We start from the raw sequence: 24,925 nt of genomic DNA, 5'->3' as shown, positions 1-24,925 counted from the left end.
CTGTGTGAACGTGCTCTTTAACCGCCACCTCCTTTCTTGTTTTTGACCTTTCATCTGAGAGAAACCCTGAAATACAGTGTTTATGCTTTTCTTTTCTCACATATTAATAAAACGCGTGATTTTTGTCTGAGAGCAGAAACTTTAAAATTACAAATGTTTTCCCACCAGGAACAAACTCAACCACCACGAAGATTAATAAAAGGATGGAGCTGTGACCAGATTTCCTTCAGGGCCAAGGTTTTATTTTGAAGGTCACGGCGGAAGTCTCGTGCTGAGTGTGACTGTGTTGGCTCCTGTGTCGTCGGGCTGAGCTTCCATCCGAGAGCAGCTGCTGTGTCCGGGCTCCGGCAGGTGCGAGGACCCTCTTCTGGAGTGAAGCGGACCTGAGCACAATCCGGGACCCGAGCCGAGCCGAGCCGAGCCGTCGCGGCTGGAGGCAGCTGCCCGCCCGCCTGCATGGAGCCTCTGGCCGCCCGGAGGCGCAGGATCCTCCCGCTGCTGGTCCTCTGGAGCTGCCTGAGTGCGGCCGTGCACGGGGAGAAGGTGAGTGACCTTCACCCAGGTGACCAGGCTCACCAGCTGCTCAGTACTCTGCCGACAGACGTCACGCGATCAGAGACAGGTGTGGGTGACGTCAGAGTTTTTCCAAAGTATTTAATAACAAAAAGCCGTACTATTATGATGATGATGATGGTTATTATTGTTGTTATTATTATTATTGGTGTTGATATTATATATTTGTTATATAACCAGGTGGATTAATTTATTTATTTAAAAATCAAATCACGTGAGCAACCCTGAAGGCCACCTTTAGTTCACACACACTGAGTATTTAACCTGAGCGTCAGTCTGCGCTCACACACTGCACAGGTGTACCTGTGCAGATACCTGCTAATCACAGCTCAGTAACATCCAAGTAAAATCAAACTTCACCAAAGCTTTCGCTCAGCTTTCCTGGACGGTCGGTTACTATAGTAACCTCACAGCAGCCGCTTATTGGTCATTAAAATGGTCCAGAGGTCCAGTTCGGGTAAAGCCAAGCAGCTACAGACACCTGTGTCACCATCCACCTGTCAGTCAAAGAGGCCACGCCCCTAATAATGCAAACTTTAAGCTTTAATACAATCTAACCAGGTGAGTTATGGAACAGTATGTGGTTTACAGACTTATTAGTGACGTTAATTATCAATCAGTTTACTGATGATGATCAATGAGAGTTATTAAAATGACTCTCTGTCGCTCACCTGCTCAGGTACTAACAGCAACCCTGCAGGAGGTCGAGCTGCTGAAGTTTCCTTTTTCTATTTACTGCGGATATCAAAGAATCTACAAAGAATGTCAGACAGGAAATAAAAGCCGTCTGTCTGTGTGCAGTCAGACAGACGGACAGACGGGATTCTGTCTGTTGGTTTAGGACACACACACACACACACACACAGACACAGACACACACAAACAAAGACACACACAAACACAGACACACACAGACACAGACACACACAGACACACACAAACAAAGACACACACAAACACAGACACACACAGACACACACAAACAAAGACACACACAAACACAGACACACACAAACAAAGACACACACAAACACATACACACAGACACACACAGACACACACAAACAAAGACACACACACACACAGACACACACAGACACACACAAACAAAGACACACACACACACAGACACACACACACACAGACACACACAAACACATACACACACAAACAAAGACACACACAGACACACACAAACACATACACACAGACACACACACACACAGACACACACAAACAAAGACACACACAAACACAGACACACACAGACACACACAAACAAAGACACACACAAACACAGACACACACAAACAAAGACACACACAAACACATACACACAGACACACACAGACACACACAAACAAAGACACACACACACACAGACACACACAGACACACACAAACAAAGACACACACTCAGACACACACACTCAGACACACAGACACACAGACACACACAAACAAAGACACACACACACACAGACACACACAGACACACACAAACAAAGACACACACACACACAGACACACACACACACAAACACATACACACAGACACACACACACACACAGACACACACACACACAGACACACACAGACACAGACACACACAGACACACACAGACACACACAGACACAGACACAGACACACACAGACACAGACACACACAGACACACACACACACACACACACACACACAGACACACAGACACACACAGACACACAGACACACACAGACACACACACACACACACACACAGACACACACAGACACACAGACACACACAGACACATACACACAGACACACACAGACACACACTCACAGTGACGTGCTGAGCCCAGAGCACCATGTGACTCTGTGGCGCTCCCTCTGTGTAGCCGTCATGGCCGTGCAGTCGCCTTCAACCACACTGAGATTCTGAGCTGCTCGGTTGCTGCTCTGAACTGTTGCTACAAGTTTCCTCCTAAATATTCGATGAAGCACGATGGGGTGGTGTTATTGTGTTTAAGAACATCTCAGGCAGGTGTAGTTACAAAGCGGCGCCCGAGGGCTGAGGTGCACAGTGCCGTGAACATCGGCGGCGCTCTCCTGATTCAGTAAGTGCGGCGCTGCAAACCTCCTCTGGCATCAACATCAGCTCATAAGCTGTCTGCTGGGAGCTTCATGAGCTCGGCTGGTTGAGCAGCTCCTGGAACGTCCTGGACTTGTATCCATGTAGTGCAGCAAAGACCTGGATCGTGGAGCCGTGACCAGCCACCAGTCCACCCAGATTTATTTATTCAGACAGAGATCTCGACCTCCCCCCAATGTTCAGCACAAAGTTACGCCGATGCTTCAGCTGGATCAGAAATGCTCAACAACCCTCAGCCCTGACGAGTCGTTTGTTGAATTTGGCTAATGCTAACACGAGTAACATTATTTGATTGGAAGCCAAACATCCATGTTGGCCTACTTCAGTATCACGCTGGATGTGAGCGAGCAGCAGCAGGACCGCAGCTCCCGATGCTGCAAAAAGGCTGTCAGTCACACATTAGTGTCACATGATCAGGTGTGCCCTGATATTTTGCTTTCCCACAGGTACAAAACCTTTAAAAGCCGTTGCTGTAAGGGAACAGAGAGAAACTGTGACCTGAGAACTTCCTCGGACTGTTACAGGAAGCGGGTCGTGTTAGAGTTAGCCGACAGGTTTCTCAAAGTGCTTCTTTATTTTGTTTCAGACACGTGCGTCAGACATACAAAGCACCGACACGGGGCCACGTGACCTCGATATTGCTGCCACGATAAAATCACGGAGGAAAATCTTCCTGAAGCGCACAAAAAGCAGTCAGTCAGATTACCTGTGAACGTCTGTCGGTCTGCCGTGATAAGACCGTGCAGGTGGTTCGGGTTCACCTGACTCCAAATGGAAATAATCTGATATATTTTCAGACACTTAGTCTGCAGCTCTGCGTCTGATCGCGGCGCTACAGGACATTACCCACCATCCCCTGCTCCAGAACGTGTCGAGGCATCTCGTATGGAGGCAGTCTTGTAGATGTGAGACAGGAATGAAAGATAAGATGATATCGGAGCTCCCCCCTGCTGTCTGCTAGTTCGGGTTATCACAGGAAGACCACAGTTACACCTGCAGGTTACATGAAGGTGTTTGGGTTTAACCCCACAGAAATATGTCTGACTGATAAAGAATCAGGCGGGACATGCTCAGCAGAAAGACAAAGGCTTCAACCCGAGTTTAAGGTCAGGCCAGACTAAACGATGCCGAGCTGCAGGACACATGATGGAGATGTTCCTGAGTGTGTGAGTCACTCAGGAATCACTGCAGACAAATCAAGACGGTGACATCACAGGTGATGGGTTTGGCTGCGGGTGTGACGACGTCCTGAAGAACAGTCACAGCTGCACTTTATAACACAGCTGTTTACCCTGTTATTAGATTATTACCTATAAATACTCACTGAATACAAGCTGGTAACAAGAAGACACACGAGGCTGTGGCAACATTTTATGTAGTATTAGAAGTGTAACTGAAAGAAGAGATGGTTACACTGTAAGCAGTTTAAAGTACTGAGTAATTTCTGATGTTTCCCCTTTCTTACCCTGTAAGTACGCTGGAGTCGACTAACTTTGCCTAACAGTGACTGTGAAAGAAAAACCGCAGGCCGGCAGATTCTCAGGGTAGGAAACAGAGATCAGGCCTTCAAACATCGTTAACTACTCCTCTCATATCTGTGCAGGTGTGCCACTGCAGCGGGAAGGCTTTGTGTCACTGCGATGGGGTCAAAGGTCAGAAGGTGAGGTCTCCACCTGAACACACTGACACAGAACCAGGACCAGAATCAGTCTCTTGTGTTTCTGCCACATGCAATTTAAATGAAGGTGTTACTGAAGTGCATTAAGTAGGTTTAGCCGTTTTTACACTGAGGCTCACAGGTAACATGTGACCAGCAGGTGTCCAGCTGAGGGCTCTGCTCTCATGTAGGGATGGGTATCGTTTAGGTTTTATCCGATACTGGTACCAAACCGGTACTTTTGAAACGGTGCCGGTGCTTAAACGGTGCTCAAACCGGTGCTTAAAGAATGGAGAACACAAAATTGGTCCAAAAACCTCTCATGTTCAGCTGTTTTTTGTAAAAAGATAACAATGTTAGCCTTTTCTGCAGCTATGGGGCATATATGGTATCACTCTTGGCTGGAAGCAGTGCTTAAACAATGGAAAAAACACAAACTTTGTCCAAAAACCTCTCATGTTTAACTGTTTTCCACTTTTTCTTTGGTCATTTTAGCCTTTTTGTCCAGGGTGAAGGGAGCATCTGCCATCAAACAAGAAGACAGCCGCATGTAGCTATGATGATGTTTGCTAGTTCACCTTACATGCATTAATGTAATAACGTGGTTAGCCTACTCAACGTAAATTACACACGAACAACATTAAGCTACTCACGCAGAGAAGAACGGCTGCTGCTGCATCATCATCCTCATCATTTCTGCTACACTGGCAGGGCTAGGGGCCAGGACTCTCCTCCTCGTGTTTTTGGGGGATGTTGCTAACTCCGGGTCCAATAACAGGCACCACACCCGCAGTAGATGTGCTCGGTGTGAGGTCTCGCAGCAAGCTATCAAATACGGCGCATTTCTGGGCTTTTAAAAAAACGCTATGCGTCGCCAGGTGTTTCATCAGATTCGAGGTGTTACCTCCTTTGACAGTATCACAGTATCAGCTTAAAGCACTTGTTGCTGCTGAGTTTGCATCTTTTGCTGTGAAGTACAGCCAGACTTTGACCGCTTCGCCTTGGGCATTTTTAATCTGTAGCTCTGCTCTAAAAGAACGTACGTACCTGGGCCCGCCTACTATCCTCGGAGACGTAAAATGATTGGCTAGAATCCAAAGTGAATCACAGCTCAGGAAATAAAAGCACCGAAATGTGCGCTGCTTTTCGGTCTGGTTACTACTGTTTATGACAGAACACCGGATACCGGTACCCATCCCTACACTCATGGTCTCGTGGCAGATTAACTCGAACTCAAGTCCAAACTGTTTAACCTTGAGTGACGACCAACAGACTGAAGGAGGCCGTCATTAGGCTGAAAACCTAAAAGAATCCAGTCAGAGAAACTCTGGGAAGAATGAGCGCTCTGAGCAGCGACACCAGAAGATCTGGAAGATGACAGAAGGGATGCAAAACAAAGTGCACAAGTATCCGCAGAGTTTTGCGAGGTACAGAAAAGACGGCCACGTCAGTCAGCTGATCCTGGAGCAGCCTTTCAGCCACAAACACGCTGCAGCTGCTGCAGGACCTGCAGAGCAGCTCAGGAAGCAGCGGTGATGACTGCGGGTTTAGATATAAACTTTATATACTGCATATAGATATAAAGTTTGATCTAAAGTGGCCATACACACTTACAATAAATCCACACCTGAGCACACACCTGTCATATTCAATCATTTTATGAAACTGATGCTGACCAGTCTGACGGGTCTTAGATCTACATCCCTGCTGGTTCTTGCAGCTCTGAAGTGGCTTCATTTTTCATCTTTGGTGAAGTTTTGTCTGTTGTTTCCGACCAATGAGTGCAGCTCGCTCTGTGGTTTTTGTATTCCAGCTGCGTGCCACGCCCCTTTTCAGTGTCCATGTTAGAACGACCTGCAGATAGGACACACTTGTGCATCCTCCTGCGGCCTCCTCTCTCCTCCGGATGCATTTTGGAAACCGGGACGTTCCCCATCATGGAGCGCCGATGTCAGATTCACAGAGGAGGCGTCGGCCAATCGCTGATGAATATCTTGCAGTAGCCCCTCCCTCTGATAACAGTATTGTGCGGTGGTTTTTATTATGGAGGAAAATAGAGCGGAGCTGATGGATGTGCCAGGTGATGAAGGGCTGCTGATGTGGTCTCTGATCCTCTGATGTGATCAGTTTACCAGTTCCAGCTCGGATCGGGTTGTTTTTCATGATTTTGTGATTTCGCCTGAAACAAACTTTTCAGTTTTTGCTGCTTTAAATGGCGTCAAGTCTCCGAGCTGCGGCTCACAAGAGCGTGCAGGTCGGAGCCGGGCTGCAGGGAACTCTGCGGTCCTTTGTGTCTCACGCACCTGAGACCACCCAGGTGTGAGCTCTGCGATCACGGGCGTGTTCACGAGGAGAAAGAAAGAAAGGCCGGTTCCTCTCTGCTGAGCGTGAAATGTCCCTTTGTTATTCCCGGCACCTGAGTGCCCGGAGGCCACAACCAGGATCGACTCTGCTGCTCTCTGCTGCCCCTCTGTGGACAGCAGGTGAGCTGACTTACCTGAACTCTCTGATTCTGTCAACAGGGTGAAAAAGGTTTCCCCGGGGAAACTGGTCTTCCTGGAAACGTTGGCTATCCTGGAAAAGAGGGCGATCAGGGCAAACTAGGAGAAAAGGTAACAGACATCTCCTCTTTCTTCTTCTTATTGTCATATCGAGTCCCTGCACAGTCCTCTTTACACTTGTTTTTATTATATTACATTTTATCACAAAGTTTCTTTTTAAATGGAAATCCCGTCATTAAACATCCAAGTTTGTAGGTTTAAAATCACATTTCAGTACGTGGTCAGTTTCACACTCGTGAAAATAAACGCTGTGTTTTAGTGTAAAACTGAGGAGGAGGTGAGAGTGAGTCTGACTCAATCACTACTTTCTGTTTGGAGCAGTCACATGACAGCTCAGTCACATGACGTGTCAGGTCCTGATGCTGCTCTGATTCCTGATCATTGACCATGTCACAGCTTTCTCACTGTGAACCCAGAGTTGAATGGAGATCATTTAATGTTTTCTTCTTCTTTTGCTTAGGGTGAACTGGGACCTGCAGGAAGTCCGGGTCTGAAGGGTTCCCGGGTATGACGGCCTTTACTGTTTATCCCACTGAACCTTTCCTGTTTTGGCTGCTTCCACGTCAGAGTCATAGATGGGACCGTATCTGGATGAAAGCTCAGTTATCAGATAAAACAAGCTGGCACAGATGCTAATGCTAATCAGAGCTCACTACCATCCAGATAAATGCTCAAGCTTCACCTAAGCTCTCGCTCAGCCTTCGTAGACGGTCTGTTGCTACAGTAACCTCACAGCGGCCGAGTTATTGGTCATTAAAAATGCTCCGATAGGTTCCAACAGCACAAACACGGCCCAGAGGTTCAGGTGAAGCCAGCTGGCAGCTAGTAGTGGGGGAGGTCATTTTGATTTTTTTAAGCCTAAACTTTCCCTGATTTTAGCATCATTTCAGACACATTTACCAAAAAATGTCCTGCTGACGTTGTTCTGAACTTCTCAAACCATCAGGGTTTGCAGGGAGAACCAGGTTTCCCAGGACCTCCGGGACTGCCGGTACGGACGCTCACCACACACAGAACACATTAAACATACAGCACAGTAGACTGTAGGCTCCATACCTATTAGATCCTAGTACGTATGGAAGTAACATGAAGAATATGTAATGATGATAATAAAGTTTAACTTAACATTTAATACATTTCTGGATGCATTTATTTCTCAGGGACTGCACGGACACGAAGGACCGCTCGGTCAACCAGGAATCCCAGGATGCAACGGGACGAAGGTAGAAATGATGGCTTGGCAGAAGGCAGATCGAATAATCTTTTTTTCTCTCATCTCCAGAGTTTTATATTCCTCTCTTCCTGTGCTCGCCGATGTATAACCGCCTGAGCCTCACACTCTCATCCCTGCAGCTAGTTATAGACCAGCTGTGGAAAACTGTAAAAAAACAGTGATTTGCAAATGTTACAGATGCACATTTTATTCACAACAGAGCAAAACTGAGAGAATTTAGCGTTTTCATTTTGAATTTGTCTGAAAAAGGCAATAAAAGTCCGTCACAGCCGCTGATACTAAAATGAAACAGCTGGAGGGACAACAGGCAAAGAAGAACGTTTTGCAGATGCAGAGGTGCATCAACCTGCAAAAAACTAGATCTGCAAACTATTTCACAATGTTTGAATGTCAATGAAAACAATGATGCGGATGTTAAATATCTCGTCAACAAAACGTTAAAAGATTCTAAGGCTGAGAATCAGTGTTGGATGTGCGTGATCGTCAGGCCTTCACGCAGCACGGCATTAACTGCAGACACGATTGTGCGCTGGAAATTAGTGCACGCGCTCAGAAACGCTTCCAGAAATCAGCCACCATCCACACATGCAGGTTAAAGCTGCAGAAAAGAAGCCGCGGTGACCATGATTAATCCTGTGGTGGCTTATTATAAACACAGAAGCTGGCTTACCCAGTATGTTCAAGGCTGTTATTCTGAAACCTTTACAGGAACTTGCCAACAATTAAATTGAACTTTTTCATCTTTTTGACAAGCTGTTTAAAAAGCTAGTTACGGCAATAACACTGGGCAGGGAGATATACTTGTGTAGAGTCACGATCATTTTTGAACAACACATATCAAGGACTTTCAGGTTTTCCAAAGCTTTCCAGGCTGTGATCAGCATCAAAAGCAGTCTCGGAGAGTGTTTCCTATCAAAATGAATCATCCGATCGTACCCACACACACAAATGTGACTCATGTCTTTCAGGGGGATGCTGGTTTTCCAGGGCATCCTGGACTTCCTGGACCTGCAGGCAGGCGGGTGAGTCACTGTCTATACACAGTTAAAAATAGGCTAAGCTAACTGTGTGTGTGAAGCTAAAGCTGTGAGTGTTCACGTGTTTCAGGGGCGTGATGGTCCTCGGGGCATGAAGGTAAGCATTGACACCTGAATGCTGTAATGAAGAAGATGGATTTGAAGATGGCTGATTTGATCTGTGATGGTTTCTTTTGACAAAGGTTCCTCTGACTCTGTTTCAGGGAGAGACGAGAGTGTTCCCCGAGACTCAGGATATAAAAGGAGCACGAGGACCACCGGGACCAAAAGGCGCCACAGTCAGATATTTGATTTTTATGAAATAAAGAATAAAATCAAGTGAAGTTCATCGTTTTCCAAATGAATGTCTCCACCAAACCCTTTATAGCAGGGGTCAGCAACCTTTCTGATGACGAGTGCATCTAAAATTTGCTCAGCAGTCCGTGTGCCATATGATGCATTAGCAACAAATTTAATAATGCTCTATATTAACAGTTACACACTATATAGAACAACTATATAGAATCATGTTTGTTCTCAGATGTTGGCAGCTGTCAGCGAATAGTTATCAGCTATTTTGAAACAAAAAAAGACTTTTTATCCATAACAGCAAATGAACTGTACAACAGAAAATACAAATGCTATTTCTGGTCTCCTCACAACAATGATAAGAAAAATAAAATGAGCCAATATGGCATGTTTGTTAATACAGAGACACACATGTTAATGTGATCTGTGGTCTCCGAGTGTCCAGCATTCAGAGGCTGCCTGAAGAAGAAGAGGCAGCTGCAGCGTAACGACAGAATAACTCCAGCTCTGTGTCTGTTCCATTCTAGCTGAAGTTCGGGACAAACTGTTCCTTCTCAGCTCAACACAAAACGCGTAATAATTTCTCTGAATACGAGACGATTCCGTTTTGTACAGGACGGTTGGCAACTCTACTAACTGACCTTATGAATAAAATAAAGTTCACTATCAGTGACATCATAGCACCCACCCAGCTGTATAAAAACTCGTCATGCTAGCTCACGCAGTACGAGTTATTGTAACTGACTGTAAAAAGTCAGCACAATGAAAATAAACTAAACTTGGTTTATATCTGACCCAGACAGACTGCAGGTCATAACTTCTTACCTGAAGTTCAGTTCACCTGACACTCAGAGCGGCGGCCGCCTCGGGTCTCTCCTCCTCCTCCTGCCTCCCCTTCCCTCATCCACCTGTTGCCTCAGTGGAAGCTCCGCCACAGCCACCAGCAAACAACTGAGTTATTGTTACACATCGACCAGCATCTGGCCAATCCACCACCTCTCACTGTTTATACCGTTACAAAAATAAAATAAAATAAAAAAAGTCATCGGCCCATAAAAACGAAAAATCACCGTCGACCCACCGAGCAAATACCCGGTATGCCTGATGGCCAATCCAGCTGTGGTCATGCCATCAGTTAACCCTTCGGCAATCCTGGGCACGCGTGCCAGGGCTGCCGATCCCTGCCTTGCTTGATCATTTTGAACAGTCTGATCAGTTGGTTCGCAGACTGAATCCAGCCGGCTGGACCAAATTCTGTTCAATCTTAAGATGCTTTCTATCATGAGCATTATCATCAGATTAGCTGGTATAAAGTTTGCTCTGACTGGCTGTGGAACTGTTTGTGTGTTCCAGGGGCTCAGTGGGGATCCAGGTGAACCCGGCGTGACAGGATCACCAGGATTCGATGGATTTCCTGTATGCTTTGAACATCCACCTTATTCAAACATTAATTGCGCTCAGTAGTTCAGGGAGCTGACATCTCATGTTTTTTTTTTTCCAGGGAATTCCAGGTCTTCCAGGGTTGAGAGGAGAAAAGGTTAGTGGGGTAACAGTAAACTGAACTAGGAGCAGTTTCTGATTCAGAAAAACGATTCTTACACACTTGGCTTGACGTCAGGATTCGCTTTTGGTTTCGTTTTTGTTTTTTGGGAGAAGCTGCTGTGGTGGTTCATGTGACAGCACCAGTCATACGTTAACACGGAAACCATGAAGTAACTTCTGTCTCTGTGTTTGGTTCAGGGTCAGGAAGGTCCCAGTCCAGTGATCCCAGGTCCACAAGGACAGAAGGTGGGGATGGGAGTATGGTCTGCATTTACAAACTACGACGTGCTCTGGTTTTATACTGTGTCTAACCTGTGAAACGCCATCATCTTCATCACCATCCCTTTCACCTTCACCACCATCAGCTGTGTTTGGTTTTAGGGTGACCGGGGACCTCCAGGAGTTCCTGGGCCAAAAGGAATCAAACTGTATGCCGAGGGACCCAAAGAGCTGAAGGTCTGTCTGTCTCTGAGGGGGTCTGTCAGTCTCTCTGTGGGTCTGTCAGTCGCTCTGTGGGTCTGTCTGTCGCTCTGTGGGTCTGTCTGTCTCTCTGTGGGTCTGTCTGTCGCTCTGTGGGTCTGTCAGTCGCTCTGTGGGTCTGTCTGTTGCTCTGTGGGTCTGTCAGTCGCTCTGTGGGTCTGTCTCTCTGTGGGTCTGTCTGTCTCTCTGTGGGTCTGTCAGTCGCTCTGTGGGTCTGTCTGTCTCTCTGTGGGTCTGTCTCTCTGTGGGTCTGTCTGTCTCTCTGTGGGTCTGTCTCTCTGTGGGTCTGTCTGTTGCTCTGTGGGTCTGTCAGTCGCTCTGTGGGTCTGTCTCTCTGTGGGTCTGTCTGTCTCTCTGTGGGTCTGTCAGTCGCTCTGTGGGTCTGTCTGTCTCTCTGTGGGTCTGTCAGTCGCTCTGTGGGTCTGTCTGTCGCTCTGTGGGTCTGTCTGTCTCTCTGTGGGTCTGTCTGTCGCTCTGAGGGTCTGTCAGTCGCTCTGTGGGTCTGTCTGTCTCTCTGTGGGTCTGTCTGTCGCTCTGTGGGTCTGTCTGTCTCTCTGTGGGTCTGTCAGTCGCTCTGTGGGTCTGTCTGTCTCTCTGTGGGTCTGTCAGTCGCTCTGTGGGTCTGTCAGTCGCTCTGTGGGTCTGTCTGTCGCTCTGTGGGTCTGTCAGTCGCTCTGTGTGTCTGTCTCTCTGTGGGTCTGTCTGTCTCTCTGTGGGTCTGTCAGTCGCTCTGTGGGTCTGTCAGTCGCTCTGTGTGTCTGTCGCTCTGTGGGTCTGTCTCTCTGTGGGTCTGTCAGTCGCTCTGTGGGTCTGTCTGTCTCTCTGTGTGTCTGTCTCTCTGTGGGTCTGTCTGTCTCTCTGTGGGTCTGTCAGTCGCTCTGTGGGTCTGTCAGTCGCTCTGTGTGTCTGTCGCTCTGTGGGTCTGTCAGTCGCTCTGTGGGTCTGTCTGTCGCTCTGTCTGTCTGTCACTTTGTCAGTTTCTCTTGGGCTTCTCTGATGTGCTTTTGTTTTACAGGGAGAACCAGGTGACAGTGGAGAAAAAGGTTGTCCTGGTCGTCGCGTAAGTGTCAAATTGTTGGCCTGGGCTAATCATAAACTTTTTTTAAGCCAAAAAAACTATAAATTATTATTCTGTGAATTTTTATTTTTAAGTGATGAGCGCTTTTGTTTTCTCCTCCAGGGTAACCCTGGGAGGTTGGGGATTAAAGGAGAGAAGGGGGAGAAAGGTGACACTGGCTCCCTGGTAGGAACAACAAAGACATGTAGTCCCGTCTTCAATTTTAAGTCACATTTCTTTATAGGAATATAAACCTGGAACATGTTTGTGTTTCAGGGTAAACCAGGGAAGGATGGACTCCGTGGAGAGCTTGAAGAACAGGTAACAACCCGCTGAGTCAGTTTGTTTTCAACATTTGGCCCACTTGAGACTATCAAAATAAAACAGGAAGGCCTCCTCCTTCATTATACCATCCATTGTGTGCAGTGTACCAGAAGCACTGGCAGCAAACAGCCCACAGCGTGATGCTACCGCCACCATGCTAATCCTGTCCCTTTATCTACCAGCTCTAGTTAATTTGCTGGACTTGTCATGATAAAAGACATCAGAACTTTCACTTATAAAAACATTTAAGTTTATATATCTGTGTTTAAATCTGTATGTCTACAGGGAGACCCGGGAGATCCTGGGTTTCTCGGACCTCCAGGTGTCGATGGAGACATGGTGAGTACTGGATGAGACACAGAATGCATTACTGCATTACTGCAGTGCTGCAGCCAGCGCGGTGTCATTTTACGGTACTGTTTATGTTTCCAGGGAGAGAAAGGTGACCGTGGTCCTCCGGGCACTCCGGGAGATGTGAGTCTCTTTTTTCTGTACATATCACAGGAACAGTTGCCAGATCGTCTAAAGTTAGTGCAGTCCTTCTCAAATAGTGGGGCAACCACCCCCTCCACCCCCACAGGTGGGATGCCGGTGTGATGATGCGTGTGCAGCGCTCGCCTTCACTGCCAAACTGATGCACGTTAAATGTAGTTTAGAGAGCTGCAGTACTAGTACATGCACTTTCTAATAAAGGTACAGTTTGTTTTAAGTTGATCAGTTTTTCTTTCCTTTTTCTTTTTTGTTGTCTTTAAAGTTAATAAGGAAACAATGTCATGCAGAGATGTACTTAAAATAACAATTCAATAGAGAAATGATACTATTTCAAGTCGCGGGGGTGGGGGGTTCCTCTTGCTAAGGGGGGCGGGGCCTGTGAAGCACTAACTCTTGAGTCCATGAGGACTGGCTCCGTTTTGGAGTCAGCCCCAAATGGACATTAGAGGAACTGCAGGTTTTCAGACTTCATTTTTCAGCCCTGAAGGTTGATGCTTGGTTTTGAATCCATAATCTGTGTTTGTGTTACTTTTAACTTTTTTATAAACCAGATGGTGTGGAAGAGGATTTATCTGAAAGGCCAGCCTGGTTTTCCCGGGCCCCGGGGGCCCCCAGGAGCTTCTGGAGTACAAGGTGAATTTAATTTCCCAAGTAATGTTTTACTTATGAAATATTATATTTATATTATACTGTATGTTATATACTTATATTCTGTGACTGTCAAAGCAACGACCTGAGTTGTGTTTGTAATCAGATTACATTGAGAGGTTCATGCCGCTATCATTTCAGACTTTTTCTCTCACCTGTTTCAGGATACATCGGTTTACCTGGAGAAAAGGGCGAGCCAGGTAAAGTCTGACTATTCTCTCTCTCTGTCCCTCATGTAATCCATCATGGTGTTAATCCAGAGACCACCTTTGTATCTAAACTGCGTTAGTCTGGCTACAGCTTTGCTCTGCTGGGGTCTCGCTCCAAAACAGGCCTGTGCTGCTGAATATGACTGATGGTGAAAGTAACAGTGTCTTTTAGTTCTAGCTGGCTAAACTGCAGTGGATGGATTACACCCGACATCCACCAGATTTCCTGCAACTTTATTTGATTGCTGATATTTTTGGAATTTTTTGATCAAAATGAAAAAGGTTTCAACAGAGAAACTGTGAGACTTCACTTGGTGGGAAACATATATTATTATTATTATTATTATCTATTATATATATAAAATGAAAATTTATTCTGTTTTCGTCAGTCTTGTCTGATATTGTCTGTTTAGCTGCAGCTGAAAAAAAAATAGCTGCTGGTGCCCGTTTCCAAAATAAAAGCCTTTTTAAAGGCTGACACTTTACTCAGGCACAAAGAAATATAAATTATATAATAATTTATAATATTCAAGGTTATCAGAAGCTGTTCTTTGGTGACAGTCTGCCATCCTCCACTCCAGGTGTTCCTTTACCTGGTCCTCCGGGGATACAGGGACCACCTGGATCATTTGGACCAAAAGGAGACCGAGGAGAAGAGGGCCCCTCCACTGCTGGCCCCACAGGCCTGACTGGAAAGCCAGGACTTCAGGGTGCTATCGGAGAGCCCGGAGAACCAGGAATACCAGGTGATGTTTCATTTTAAACATGTGGTGTCCCTCAGGGAAGCATCCCGGACCCTCTGACGTTTGTCTTTGAAGCTTAAAGAGAATAAAGACGAGAAATTAAAAGAGTACATTACTGAACCGCAGCACTACCAGCTGCTGAAAGTCCGTCTGGTTTAATGTGTCTCTTGTAACTGCCAGACTACCTCGAGGGAGGCGCAGGACTGCCAGGACCTAAAGGTTTGAAGGGCTCGATGGGACCTCTTGGAGAAAAAGGCATGAGAGGACAGAAGGGTGAGAGAGCTGGAGTTGTGCATCATGTAGGGATGGGTATCGTTTAGGTTTTATCCGATACCGGTGCCAAACCGGTACTTTTGAAATGGTGCCGGTGCTTAAACGGTGCTCAAACCGGTGCTTAAAGAATGGAGAACACAAAATTGGTCCAAAAACCTCTCATGTTCAGCTGTTTTTTTGTAAAAAGATAACAATGTTAACCTTTTCTGCAGCTATGGGGCATATATGGCATCACTCTTGGCTGGAAGCAGTGCTTAAACAATGGAAAAAACACAAACTTTGTCCAAAACCTCTCATGTTTAACTGTTTTCCACTTTTTCTTTGGTCATTTTAGCCTTTTTGGCCAGGGTGAAGGGAGTATCTGCCATCAAACAAGAGGACAGCCGCATGTAGCTATGATGATGTTTGCTAGTTCACCTTACATGCATTAATGTAATAACGTGGTTAGCCTACTCAACGTAAATTATACACGAACAACATTAAGCTACTCATGCAGAGAAGAACGGCTGCTGCTGCATCATCATCCTCATCATTTCTGCTACACTGGCAGGGCTAGGGGCCAGGACTCTCCTCTTCGGGTTTTTGGGGGATGTTGCTAAATCCGGGTCCGATAACAGGCACCACACCCGCAGTAGATGCGCTCGGTGTGAGGTCTCGCAGCAAGCTCTCAAATACGGCGCATTTCTGGGCTTTTTAAAAAAACGCTATGCGTCGCCAGGTGTTTCATCAGATTCGAGGTGTTGCCTCCTTTGACAGTATCACAGTATCAGCTTAAAGCACTTGTTGCTGCTGAGTTTGCATCTTTTGCTGTGAAGTACAGCCAGACTTTGACAGCTTCGCCTTGGACATTTTTAATCTGTAGCTCTGCTCTAAAAGAACGTACGTACCTGGCCCCGCCTACTATCCTCGGAAACGTAAAATGATTGGCTAGAATCCAAAGTGAATCACAGCTCAGGAAAAAATACAGCACCGAAATGTGCGCTGCTTTTCGGTCTGGTTACTATTGTTTATGTCAGAACCGGTGCCATCATGGCACCGGATACCGGTACCCATCCCTAGCGTCATGTGATATAAACGTCATGTTTGTTTGGCCCGATGTGGACACGTGTTTCACATCAGGGTTTAATGCGAAGAATTTCTACATGGAGGTGGGAATGAGATGTTTGATTTTTGAAGACCCAAAATAAAACTTGAGAAATCTCTTTCAGTACAGCTGAGCCAAACCAAAGACATCAAAGTCGTCCTGTTTATGTTGAGACAAAGCCAACCACAAAATAAACTCGGGTTTTTCATCCAGACTCATCACAGCTTCATTACTACTGATACAATAAACCTGTTTAAATAAAATCCAGAAATATTTTCCATAGTACAGTTTTTTCTTTGTTTATTTTCTAAGAAGTTTGACTTCCTGGTGCGTTTGTCATGATTCATTTAAAAACCGACTGCTTGGTGTTTACTAGGTGAGAAGGGGCAGATGTGTTTTACCTGTCCTGTTAATTCCACTGAGCCTGGACCCCCAGGTACAAAAGGAGAGAAAGGGGATATCGGGCTGCCAGGTAAGAACAGCAGCACCTGTGTTAGCCAAGTTAACAGATGAAATGTTAGTTTTTAGTTGTTTGATATAATCCTAGCTGCCACACAATGGAAACCATGATATTTTAAATACATAATAATGTCATAAATAACTCATCTTAACTGTCTACCTCTGTGATGTCTGGTTCCAGGCTCAGCTGGTTTTCCTGGATTTAAAGGTGGCAAAGGAGTGAAAGGTCCTGGAGGACAACCTGGTCCACAGGTGAGGGAAGCATCGCCTCAGCGTGTACAGATTTCATCCCCTCATATGGGCTGAACCCAAACCTTCTGGGACCCTCAAACTTTGACTGTTGCCAGTAGATCCTGTAATTATGAGTAAGTGTGAGTCAGTTTCACATACTGTTTGAACCTCACTTGTTATCAGGGTTCACTGGGGTTCCCTGGCTACCGGGGGTTCCCAGGACCTCCTGGTGACCCAGGCATCATGACGAGGGTGGGGCAGAAGGGTGAGGAGGGATCACTGGGAGATCCGGGACAACTGGGATCCCAGGGAAGTGATGGACCTCCAGGAGTTCAAGGATCAAAAGGTCTTCAGGGAGCAAAAGGAGACGATGTGAGTAATCACGGTTTTCTTCAGTCTGCCGCAGACTCGAATGTATTTACTCAGTACTGTAAGTAACTGAGGGAGTTTACTTTACTTTGTGTGGATCAGATGTACAAGTCTTGTGCCTCAAGTCTCATTTCTTTTGATTTTGTTTGCAAGGATTCAGACTTGTACATTTTAAGCCAGTCGTGTTGGAGGTTTGTCAGAATTGATGAAATTATGAGTCCAGAAAAGTACCATCAGGTTTCGATTCACCACAAAATACCCTCTGAACCATCTTTATGGCCACAGCTTCATTGTTCAGCACGTCAATGATCCCAAACCACAGCAAGCTGATTCAACAAGACATGGATCGGCCTCCCCAGAGCCCGGACCTCAGCATCATTGAAGCAGCGTGGGCTCATCCAGACAGGCAGAAACATCCAAAGATGTGAGAATGTCCTGGAGAAGCCTGGAGAACTATCGGGGCGACTGTGGTTCAGGGGCTTGGGAAGCTCATCTTGTAACCGGTTCGATCCCCAGCTCTGTCTGTCCTGGTCGTTCACCTGCCGCCTGCTGGTGCTGGCCAGAGGGGCCGACGGGGCCGATGGCAGCCTCGCTTCTTAGAGTTCACACTGCTGAAGAATAAAGGCGGTCATAACAAATATTCACTTTCAAGCTCGTTTCAATTATATTGGAATTTTTTGTATGTTTGCACAATTCAATAAATCTCTGCACGTATTTTCCATTTTCCTGCAAAAACAAGGAAAACAACAGGGAGTGACTCAAGACTTTTGCACAGTACTGCTTTGCTATATATTACAAAATAATGTATCAGTTAACCAACTGAACTGATAATAAGACTGCGTCTGACTATGATTCTCTCCTTGTTCCACATTCACAGATGGATTCATAAAATCATAAAGTTAGATCCCAACTACAACACAGGCGTCCTTCCTGCAGGTTGCATGAGGGAGAATATAGCCTCCACCCTCATCTAGTTTTACTTGAAACACTATTTTATAGTAAAACTTTATTCTGACTTAGAGTATGAAAATCATTGGTGTGTAAAGATGGCAGAACCAATAACATTTGTTGTATTTAGGCTGCTAGCTGGCAAAAAGGCTCTTTGTGGTGTGAGGGGAGAGCCCACAGTTTGGTACAAGTCAGTAAATTTGGATTAGTCGTGTGCGTCTTTGATCAGCTAAAACATTTGTTCTAAAATCCGGAGCCTTAACCACAGCGCAGAGCGCAAACACCTGCTGTTTATAACGTTTTTACATTTTATTTATTTAGTGCCGACTCACAGCAACTGTTGCCTCAAAGCACTTTATGTTGTGTTGTTATGTTCAAATTCTACCACTAGATGGAGCCACAGTTAGTGCCTTGTTGATGGCGGCTTTTAGGAAGAAACCATCAAGTTTTAACCGTTTCTGGGCTCAAGTGTGATTCTGTGAAGATGGTTTGTTGTTCTCTCCTTCAGGGACCGCTGGGGCAAAAAGGAGACAGGGGCTTGTGTGGGTCCCCTGGTCCCAGGGGACCCACAGGGCAGATGGGACCTTCAGGACCTCTTGGTATTGGCGAGCCAGGGCCTCCAGGAAGTAAAGGCAACATGGGAGACCATGGAGAGCGAGGACAACCTGGACAAAAAGGTAAATCTGCCCAGGAATAGTCTGAATTTGAGAGGAGGGGGATCAGATGCAAAGCTAACAGTCTGTTTCTTGTTTCAGGTGAAAAAGGTGCACAAGGAAATATGATCGCCTCTCCAGGAGATCCAGGTCAGAAAGGACAGAAAGGTTTATCTGGAGTCTCTGGACCAGAAGGTGAGACAAACAAATGTGTCCATTTATGTTTTAGTGACAAACCCAGAGAGCTTTATATAGAACCAAATCACCACAACTGTTACCTCAAGGTGCTTTGTGTTGGAAGGTAAACGCCCTACAGTAATTCAAAGAAAACAGAAAACCCCAACAATCATATGAGCCAATGTATGCCAGCGCTTTGGCAACAGTGGGAAGGAAAAAACCCTTAAAAAACAGGAAGTAACTGGGAAAGAAACAGACACGGAGACACGACAGACTGGGGAGACGAATGAATGAAACACGGGAACGTGAAGGGAGGAAACACAGGGACGAGGAGAAACCAAGGAACCGGGCTCAAGGAACGCTAACACAGAACTTAGAACATACGTCAAGAACGATCTTACAAAGGAGGAAAACGGGATAAAGACACGCTGTGGAAGAGAGACAGAGATCAAAAACCGATATGATTCAATGCAGAGAGGTCTGTTAACACCCAGTGCATCATGGGAATCCCCGGCAGCCTACATCTATTTTTCAGCAACAAATCACAACAACAGACTGAAGGCTCTGCCTCCCATTCTACTTTTAAATACTCTAGGAACAACAAGTAGGCCTGCAGAGCGAGAGCGAAGTGCTCTAATAGGGTGATATGGTACTACAAGGTCATTAAGATAAGATGGGGCCTGATTATTTAAGACCTTGTATGTGAGGAGCAGGATTTTGAATTCTGGATTTAACAGGAAGCCAAAGCAGGAGAAATCTGCTCTCTCTTTCTAGTCCCTGTCAGGACTCTTGCTGCAGCATTTTGGATCAGCTGAAGGCTTTTCAGGGAGTTTTTAGGACTTCCTGATAATAATGAATTACAGTCGTCCAGCCTGGAAGTAATAAATGCATGAACTAGTTTTTCAGCGTCACTCTGAGACAGGATATTTCTAACTTTAGAGATGTTGCACAAATGGAAGAACGCAGTCTTACATATTTGTTTAATATGTGCGTTGAAGCACATGTCCTGGTCAAAAATGACTCCAAGGTTCCTCACAGCGTTACTGGAGGCCAAGGTAATGCCATCCAGAGTACGAATCTGCTTAGAGTTAGGTTGGCACGTGGCACTGAAGGAGATAACAGTGGATGAATTAGATGCGTAAATGTGGTTACAGCGTTTCAGAAAGAGCACATCACGCGATTCCACCTGCTGGAGATGCACACTCTGATTCACCTGTCCTCTGCTGGTCTCAGGTGCCGTGGGACCTAAAGGACCAAAAGGAGCTTATGGTTCAAAGGGAGAAAAGGGAGATAAAGGATTTTCAGTCCAGGGACCTCCAGGCTTCCCAGGGGTCAAAGGTCAGTTCAGGAACAGTTTTTACATGAACTAATCTTGAATTATTCTGAATGTTGAGAATGAACCTCCTTCCTAACCCTAACTCTATGTTTTACAGTTTAGCAAAGAAAAAAACAAAAACCATGATGTCATAGAGTTAGATGCTCTGAGCTCACAGGGTTACAACAGCTATCATCATTTTAGTGAACAACTTCTATATTATCTCAGGAGTGAAGGGTTTCCCAGGAGCCCCCGGTCTACCTAGCTTTGGCATTAAAGGACGAGCAGGACCATCAGGACCTCCTGGGATACCGGGACCAAAGGTAACTCAATCAAACAGAAAGTTGTTATCATAAACAAACATCCTCAGCAAACTGTGTGATCCAAACACAACACAGCTGGTGAGAGATAAAGACAACTCCAGGGCAACAGTGCTAATCGTCACAACACTTTTTTAACAAAACCCATAAAGGTACCAAAAAGTGGTTGTTGTCATCACCAGTGACCACTGAGACCTCAGGTTGGTTGTTCTCCAAAGTTTTGGCAGTTGGAGGACAAATTAAAAGCATAGAGTCAGGGAAACGTTATCTGAAGTGATTTTGTGAGTTTGCCACTAACAAAGAAATGATCCGTCTATAGTTTCAATGGTAGGTTTATTTGAACAGTGAGAGAAGGCAGAAAAATGAATTTCAAAAAAGTTATAAGTTAATTTGCATTTTCATGAAGGAAATATTTGGAAGTATTTGAACCCTCTATAAACCAGTAAGATTTCTGGCTCCCAGGTGTATTTTATACACTGGGAGCCTCAACTTGTTACCTGTATGAAAGACAGCTGCCCGTAGAAGCAATCAATCTATCCAAACTCTGCAGCATGGCCAAGACCAAAGAGCTTTCCAAGGATTTCAGGGACAAGATTGTGGACCTAGACAAGGCTGGACTGGGCTACAAAACCACCACAAAGCAGCTGAGTTAGAACGTGACAATACTTGGTGCGATTATTCGCAAATGGAAGAACCATAAAATAACTGCCTCAGTCTCGAGGTCCACGCAACATCTCACCACGTGGAGTTTCAATGATAATTAGAAGCTTGTGGAACCAGCCCAGAACCACCTCGAAGAAAACAGTTGGTAGAAAGGACCGAAATCCTGCAGTGTCTTCAAGGTCGCCCTGCTGGAGAACGCACACACAGGCCTGTTTGAAGCCACTGAATATCTCAGTGATTCAGAGGAGGCGGGTGAAAGCATTGTGGTCAGATGAGACCAAATTCAAGCTCTTTGGCATCAACTCAACTCTCCGTGTCTGACGGGTCGTTTCTTCGTCACTGGACAAACTTATAAAATCAGCAGGGGTTCAAATATGTTTTCCCTGACGGTACTTCCCATGTTTATGTGCAGGGTGTAACGTGGACCTCAGAGGGTAAAGTTCCCAACATAAAAATCATAAACAGATGATGGGTCAGCAGCTAATCCCCAAACAAACATTCAATTCAAGGCAGACGTGTCACTCATACGTTGTCTTATGTGGGTTACATATACACACACCAACACAGTAAGGAAGATTACGTTTAATATGAATTCAGTAAGAATGATCATTTTGATTTATATCCATTGATGGGAAAACAAGCTAAATCTCACTTGCACTCTGGTGGTCAAGGGCGGTCAGCACAGCCGTGGAGAAGTAACAACACCAGAACTGATGCTACGGTTTAGCAAGGAAGACGGCGTCAGCGTGGAGACTCTGAACAGAGACCAGTGATTTGAATAAGCAACAGTACTGCTGTCATCGTGTCAGGAAGCTGGTTTTCTGACGTTTGTAATGAACTATTATCTGTCGCGTGTTGGTTTGTTGGGCGTTCAGACTAATTCAGCTCACGCTTATTAAGAGCTGATTAAATAACTTCTTTATAAGGTGAATATATCAGAAGAAGATCAGAAGATTATATGAATCATTGTTTGTTTGCCAACTGGTTAGAAATGTCATTTACTGGTTTCCTGTCCTGCTGCTCTCTGTGGTCTCAGGGGGAAAAGGGTTTTGGTTTTCCAGGCTCAAGCGGTCAGTCAGGACTTCAGGGAGAAGATGGCTCTGTAGGACCTCCAGGTGACCCTGGACCTCAAGGAATAAATGGAGAGCCAGGACCACCAGGACAAGCTGGTCTGCCAGGATCCAAAGGTAGTTAACCCATGAAGTGATCCAACTCGAACTGGTTAGCAACAAATTATGTTTCACAGCAAGATCAAGAGGAACTGTCCGTAGATGATTCTCTGTGGTTCTCTAAGAAACGGGAAAATACTCAAATGAATGTCCAGAGCCAGTTATTATGCTGTAGGGTAACCTCCAAAAAAGAAATACAGTCAGTTCATTTACACCTAAACTGAGGTGAAGTATTTCTCAGGTCACAGAGGTCTGTGTGGTGCAGCTGGTCCCATTGGTGCTATTGGAATCTGTATACCTGGACCTCCTGGACCTGATGGAGAGCCAGGACCGACGGGCTTCACTGGATTTCCAGGTATCACATCTGACAGCTAGTCTGGGTAGAGTTGACGTCACCAAACAGAAACAGATTTGCTCTGATACTGTCCTGTCCTTTAGGGTGCCGAGGCCCAAAAGGTTTGAAGGGAGATGCTGGGCGGCCTGGCACAGGAGTGTTGGGGATTCAGGGGCCATCTGGGTCCAAAGGGGATGCTGGAAAACCAGGACCTATAGGAGCGATGGGACCACAAGGTCAGAGAGGTAGTGATGGGGAGCCAGGAAGCCCAGGTGAGGAGGCATAACCTGTGTTGCTCGGTTCTATCTGTGATATGAGTGTTTCTGGGTGAGTTCAAACTTTCTGACAGATTCATGGTGCATGTTTCAAGTTTAGTTTAGTGTCTTTTGTCAGTGAAAAGTTTGATGGGAAAAAGTAGTTTAAAGATGGACTAAAACTACATTTTTGATCTCCACCTATACCAGAGTGCTGGTGACCCGCTGAAGGGTAGGGTTAGATTCAGAAAGCAGACGATGTTCCCTTTACAACGAATCGTTTTAGCCTCACAGTTCAGTTTTCATAGCGTCTTTATTTGAGTATGTCCCATTGGTAAAAAACTCTAACCCATGAACCTTGTGCATGTTTAGACTGGTAGTAAAGTTTTTGATTGTTAATATAAATGAAACAATAGTGTAAAGATAGATGTTTGGGCAAATGAAACAATATTGAATAACAATATCAACATATGTTTGTTTTTTAGGGATCAGAGGGGACGTTGGTCCTCCGGGACCACCTGGGATTCCAGGGGATGACGGGAAACCAGGAGAGCCTGGACGACCAGGACCAACAGGTTTCATTTAGCCACCGGCGAGTCGGTTATTTTCACCAAAAGTCTGTCTGTCTGACCCTTCTCTGTTGCTCTGCCTCTCAGGCCAGACGGGTGCAAATGGGTTCTGTGGCTCTCAGGGGGCTCCGGGGCCTCGGGGGGACCAAGGAGAAACTGGACCAAAAGGACTTCAGACAAACATTGAGATCTTTGGAGAGCCTGGAGAGAAAGGTTTAGCAGGTAATCTGTTCTGTTCTACTGAGCATCACTCTTTAGTGTTGAAATGTTATTTATGGTGTTACGATCTCTGAGTGGTTAGCTGAGTTTACAACACTAACCTGCAAACACTAACACGAGTACTGCTACAGCTCACTGATTAACACATTTGCTGTATATGATTTCTTTAATTTGTCAGATGATGTGCCTTCATTACACTGACCTGCCTTCTTCCTTTCTTACTGTCAGGGCTCAGAGGCCTCACTGGTGATAAAGGAGACAAGGGCTTCTCCGGGCCACGAGGCCAAGATGGAACCAAGGGTCGAACTGGGAACTGTGGGCCTCAAGGTGAACTGTCATGTTAGGAAGTTTGTGAGCGTTGCAAACAAAGTGTATTCTCTCTGTAATTCCTTTGTATCTGAAAGAGAGAGGGGTTAGGTTAGGGTTAACCCCGACCCTAACAAGGTGATCTCGAGTTGCCCAAAATGAGCATCCAGTCAATCATCACCAGCTTTAACACTGACTGCTGGAACCACTAAGCCTAAATCTTCTCTTCCAACACTGTGTGGGAGCCCGTGAAGGATATGCACCTCACTCTGTGTTCCAAAAATGGTTTTTAACATGACACTCATGCTGGCATGTTGTCGCTCCCTGTCATGCAGTCTTGAAATGTGAAGCCGTGTCAGACACCAAAGAAAGATTCTTCTGATTCTGCATGACTATCAACAACAACTGTGTGTGTTTATCAGGACTTCCTGGTGACCCTGGTAGAGATGGAAGCAAAGGTCCTCCTGGTAGCTGTGGACCCCGTGGTGACAAAGGAAAAATAGGGGCACCGGGTAACGTCCCCCTGCCTGAGTGAAGAAACATAAACCATCTATTTTTCTGTTGCAGTGTTTCTCAGTTTTAATTAGGAAAGGAGAGGAAAA

The 24,925-nt window shown here is 45.7% G+C and overlaps 2 protein-coding genes across 6 annotated transcripts in view; one reads left to right on the top strand and one right to left on the bottom strand.

The window, feature by feature from the left end:
• The window catches only part of col4a4 (collagen, type IV, alpha 4), a 73,638-nt gene extending 68,067 nt beyond the window's left edge, over positions 1-5,571 (bottom strand). Inside the window, exon 1 of the mRNA XM_082502322.1 lies at positions 5,019-5,571. The gene's annotated coding sequence lies outside the window, so the exon portion shown is untranslated. The remainder of the gene's footprint in view (positions 1-5,018) is intronic.
• Positions 1-24,925, top strand: part of col4a3 (collagen, type IV, alpha 3) — a 44,437-nt gene that overhangs the window by 3,820 nt on the left and 15,692 nt on the right. For all 5 annotated transcript variants that reach the window (XM_082502316.1, XM_082502317.1, XM_082502315.1 and 2 more), the window contains exons 2-37: positions 169-543; positions 4,312-4,368; positions 6,888-6,977; positions 7,387-7,431; positions 7,873-7,917; positions 8,087-8,149; positions 9,129-9,182; positions 9,268-9,294; positions 9,401-9,475; positions 10,839-10,901; positions 10,987-11,022; positions 11,226-11,273; positions 11,409-11,483; positions 12,523-12,567; positions 12,688-12,750; positions 12,841-12,885; positions 13,174-13,227; positions 13,321-13,362; positions 13,932-14,013; positions 14,193-14,228; positions 14,819-14,983; positions 15,161-15,253; positions 16,714-16,809; positions 16,978-17,048; positions 17,211-17,399; positions 18,853-19,021; positions 19,100-19,192; positions 20,408-20,512; positions 20,718-20,812; positions 22,509-22,659; positions 22,883-22,996; positions 23,080-23,247; positions 23,715-23,804; positions 23,886-24,020; positions 24,246-24,344; positions 24,746-24,835. In XM_082502316.1, coding sequence (XP_082358442.1) covers positions 457-543; positions 4,312-4,368; positions 6,888-6,977; positions 7,387-7,431; positions 7,873-7,917; positions 8,087-8,149; positions 9,129-9,182; positions 9,268-9,294; positions 9,401-9,475; positions 10,839-10,901; positions 10,987-11,022; positions 11,226-11,273; positions 11,409-11,483; positions 12,523-12,567; positions 12,688-12,750; positions 12,841-12,885; positions 13,174-13,227; positions 13,321-13,362; positions 13,932-14,013; positions 14,193-14,228; positions 14,819-14,983; positions 15,161-15,253; positions 16,714-16,809; positions 16,978-17,048; positions 17,211-17,399; positions 18,853-19,021; positions 19,100-19,192; positions 20,408-20,512; positions 20,718-20,812; positions 22,509-22,659; positions 22,883-22,996; positions 23,080-23,247; positions 23,715-23,804; positions 23,886-24,020; positions 24,246-24,344; positions 24,746-24,835 — 3,055 coding nt within the window. In that variant the 5' untranslated portion in view covers positions 169-456. The remainder of the gene's footprint in view (positions 1-168; positions 544-4,311; positions 4,369-6,887; positions 6,978-7,386; positions 7,432-7,872; positions 7,918-8,086; positions 8,150-9,128; positions 9,183-9,267; positions 9,295-9,400; positions 9,476-10,838; positions 10,902-10,986; positions 11,023-11,225; positions 11,274-11,408; positions 11,484-12,522; positions 12,568-12,687; positions 12,751-12,840; positions 12,886-13,173; positions 13,228-13,320; positions 13,363-13,931; positions 14,014-14,192; positions 14,229-14,818; positions 14,984-15,160; positions 15,254-16,713; positions 16,810-16,977; positions 17,049-17,210; positions 17,400-18,852; positions 19,022-19,099; positions 19,193-20,407; positions 20,513-20,717; positions 20,813-22,508; positions 22,660-22,882; positions 22,997-23,079; positions 23,248-23,714; positions 23,805-23,885; positions 24,021-24,245; positions 24,345-24,745; positions 24,836-24,925) is intronic.

The sequence above is a fragment of the Aulonocara stuartgranti genome (genome assembly GCF_965226115.1).
Source record: "Aulonocara stuartgranti genome assembly, chromosome: 14".
In the NCBI taxonomy this organism is placed as follows: domain Eukaryota; kingdom Metazoa; phylum Chordata; class Actinopteri; order Cichliformes; family Cichlidae; genus Aulonocara; species Aulonocara stuartgranti.
Note: the sequence above shows the minus strand (reverse complement) of the source record. Positions and strands in the feature narration are given on the sequence as shown.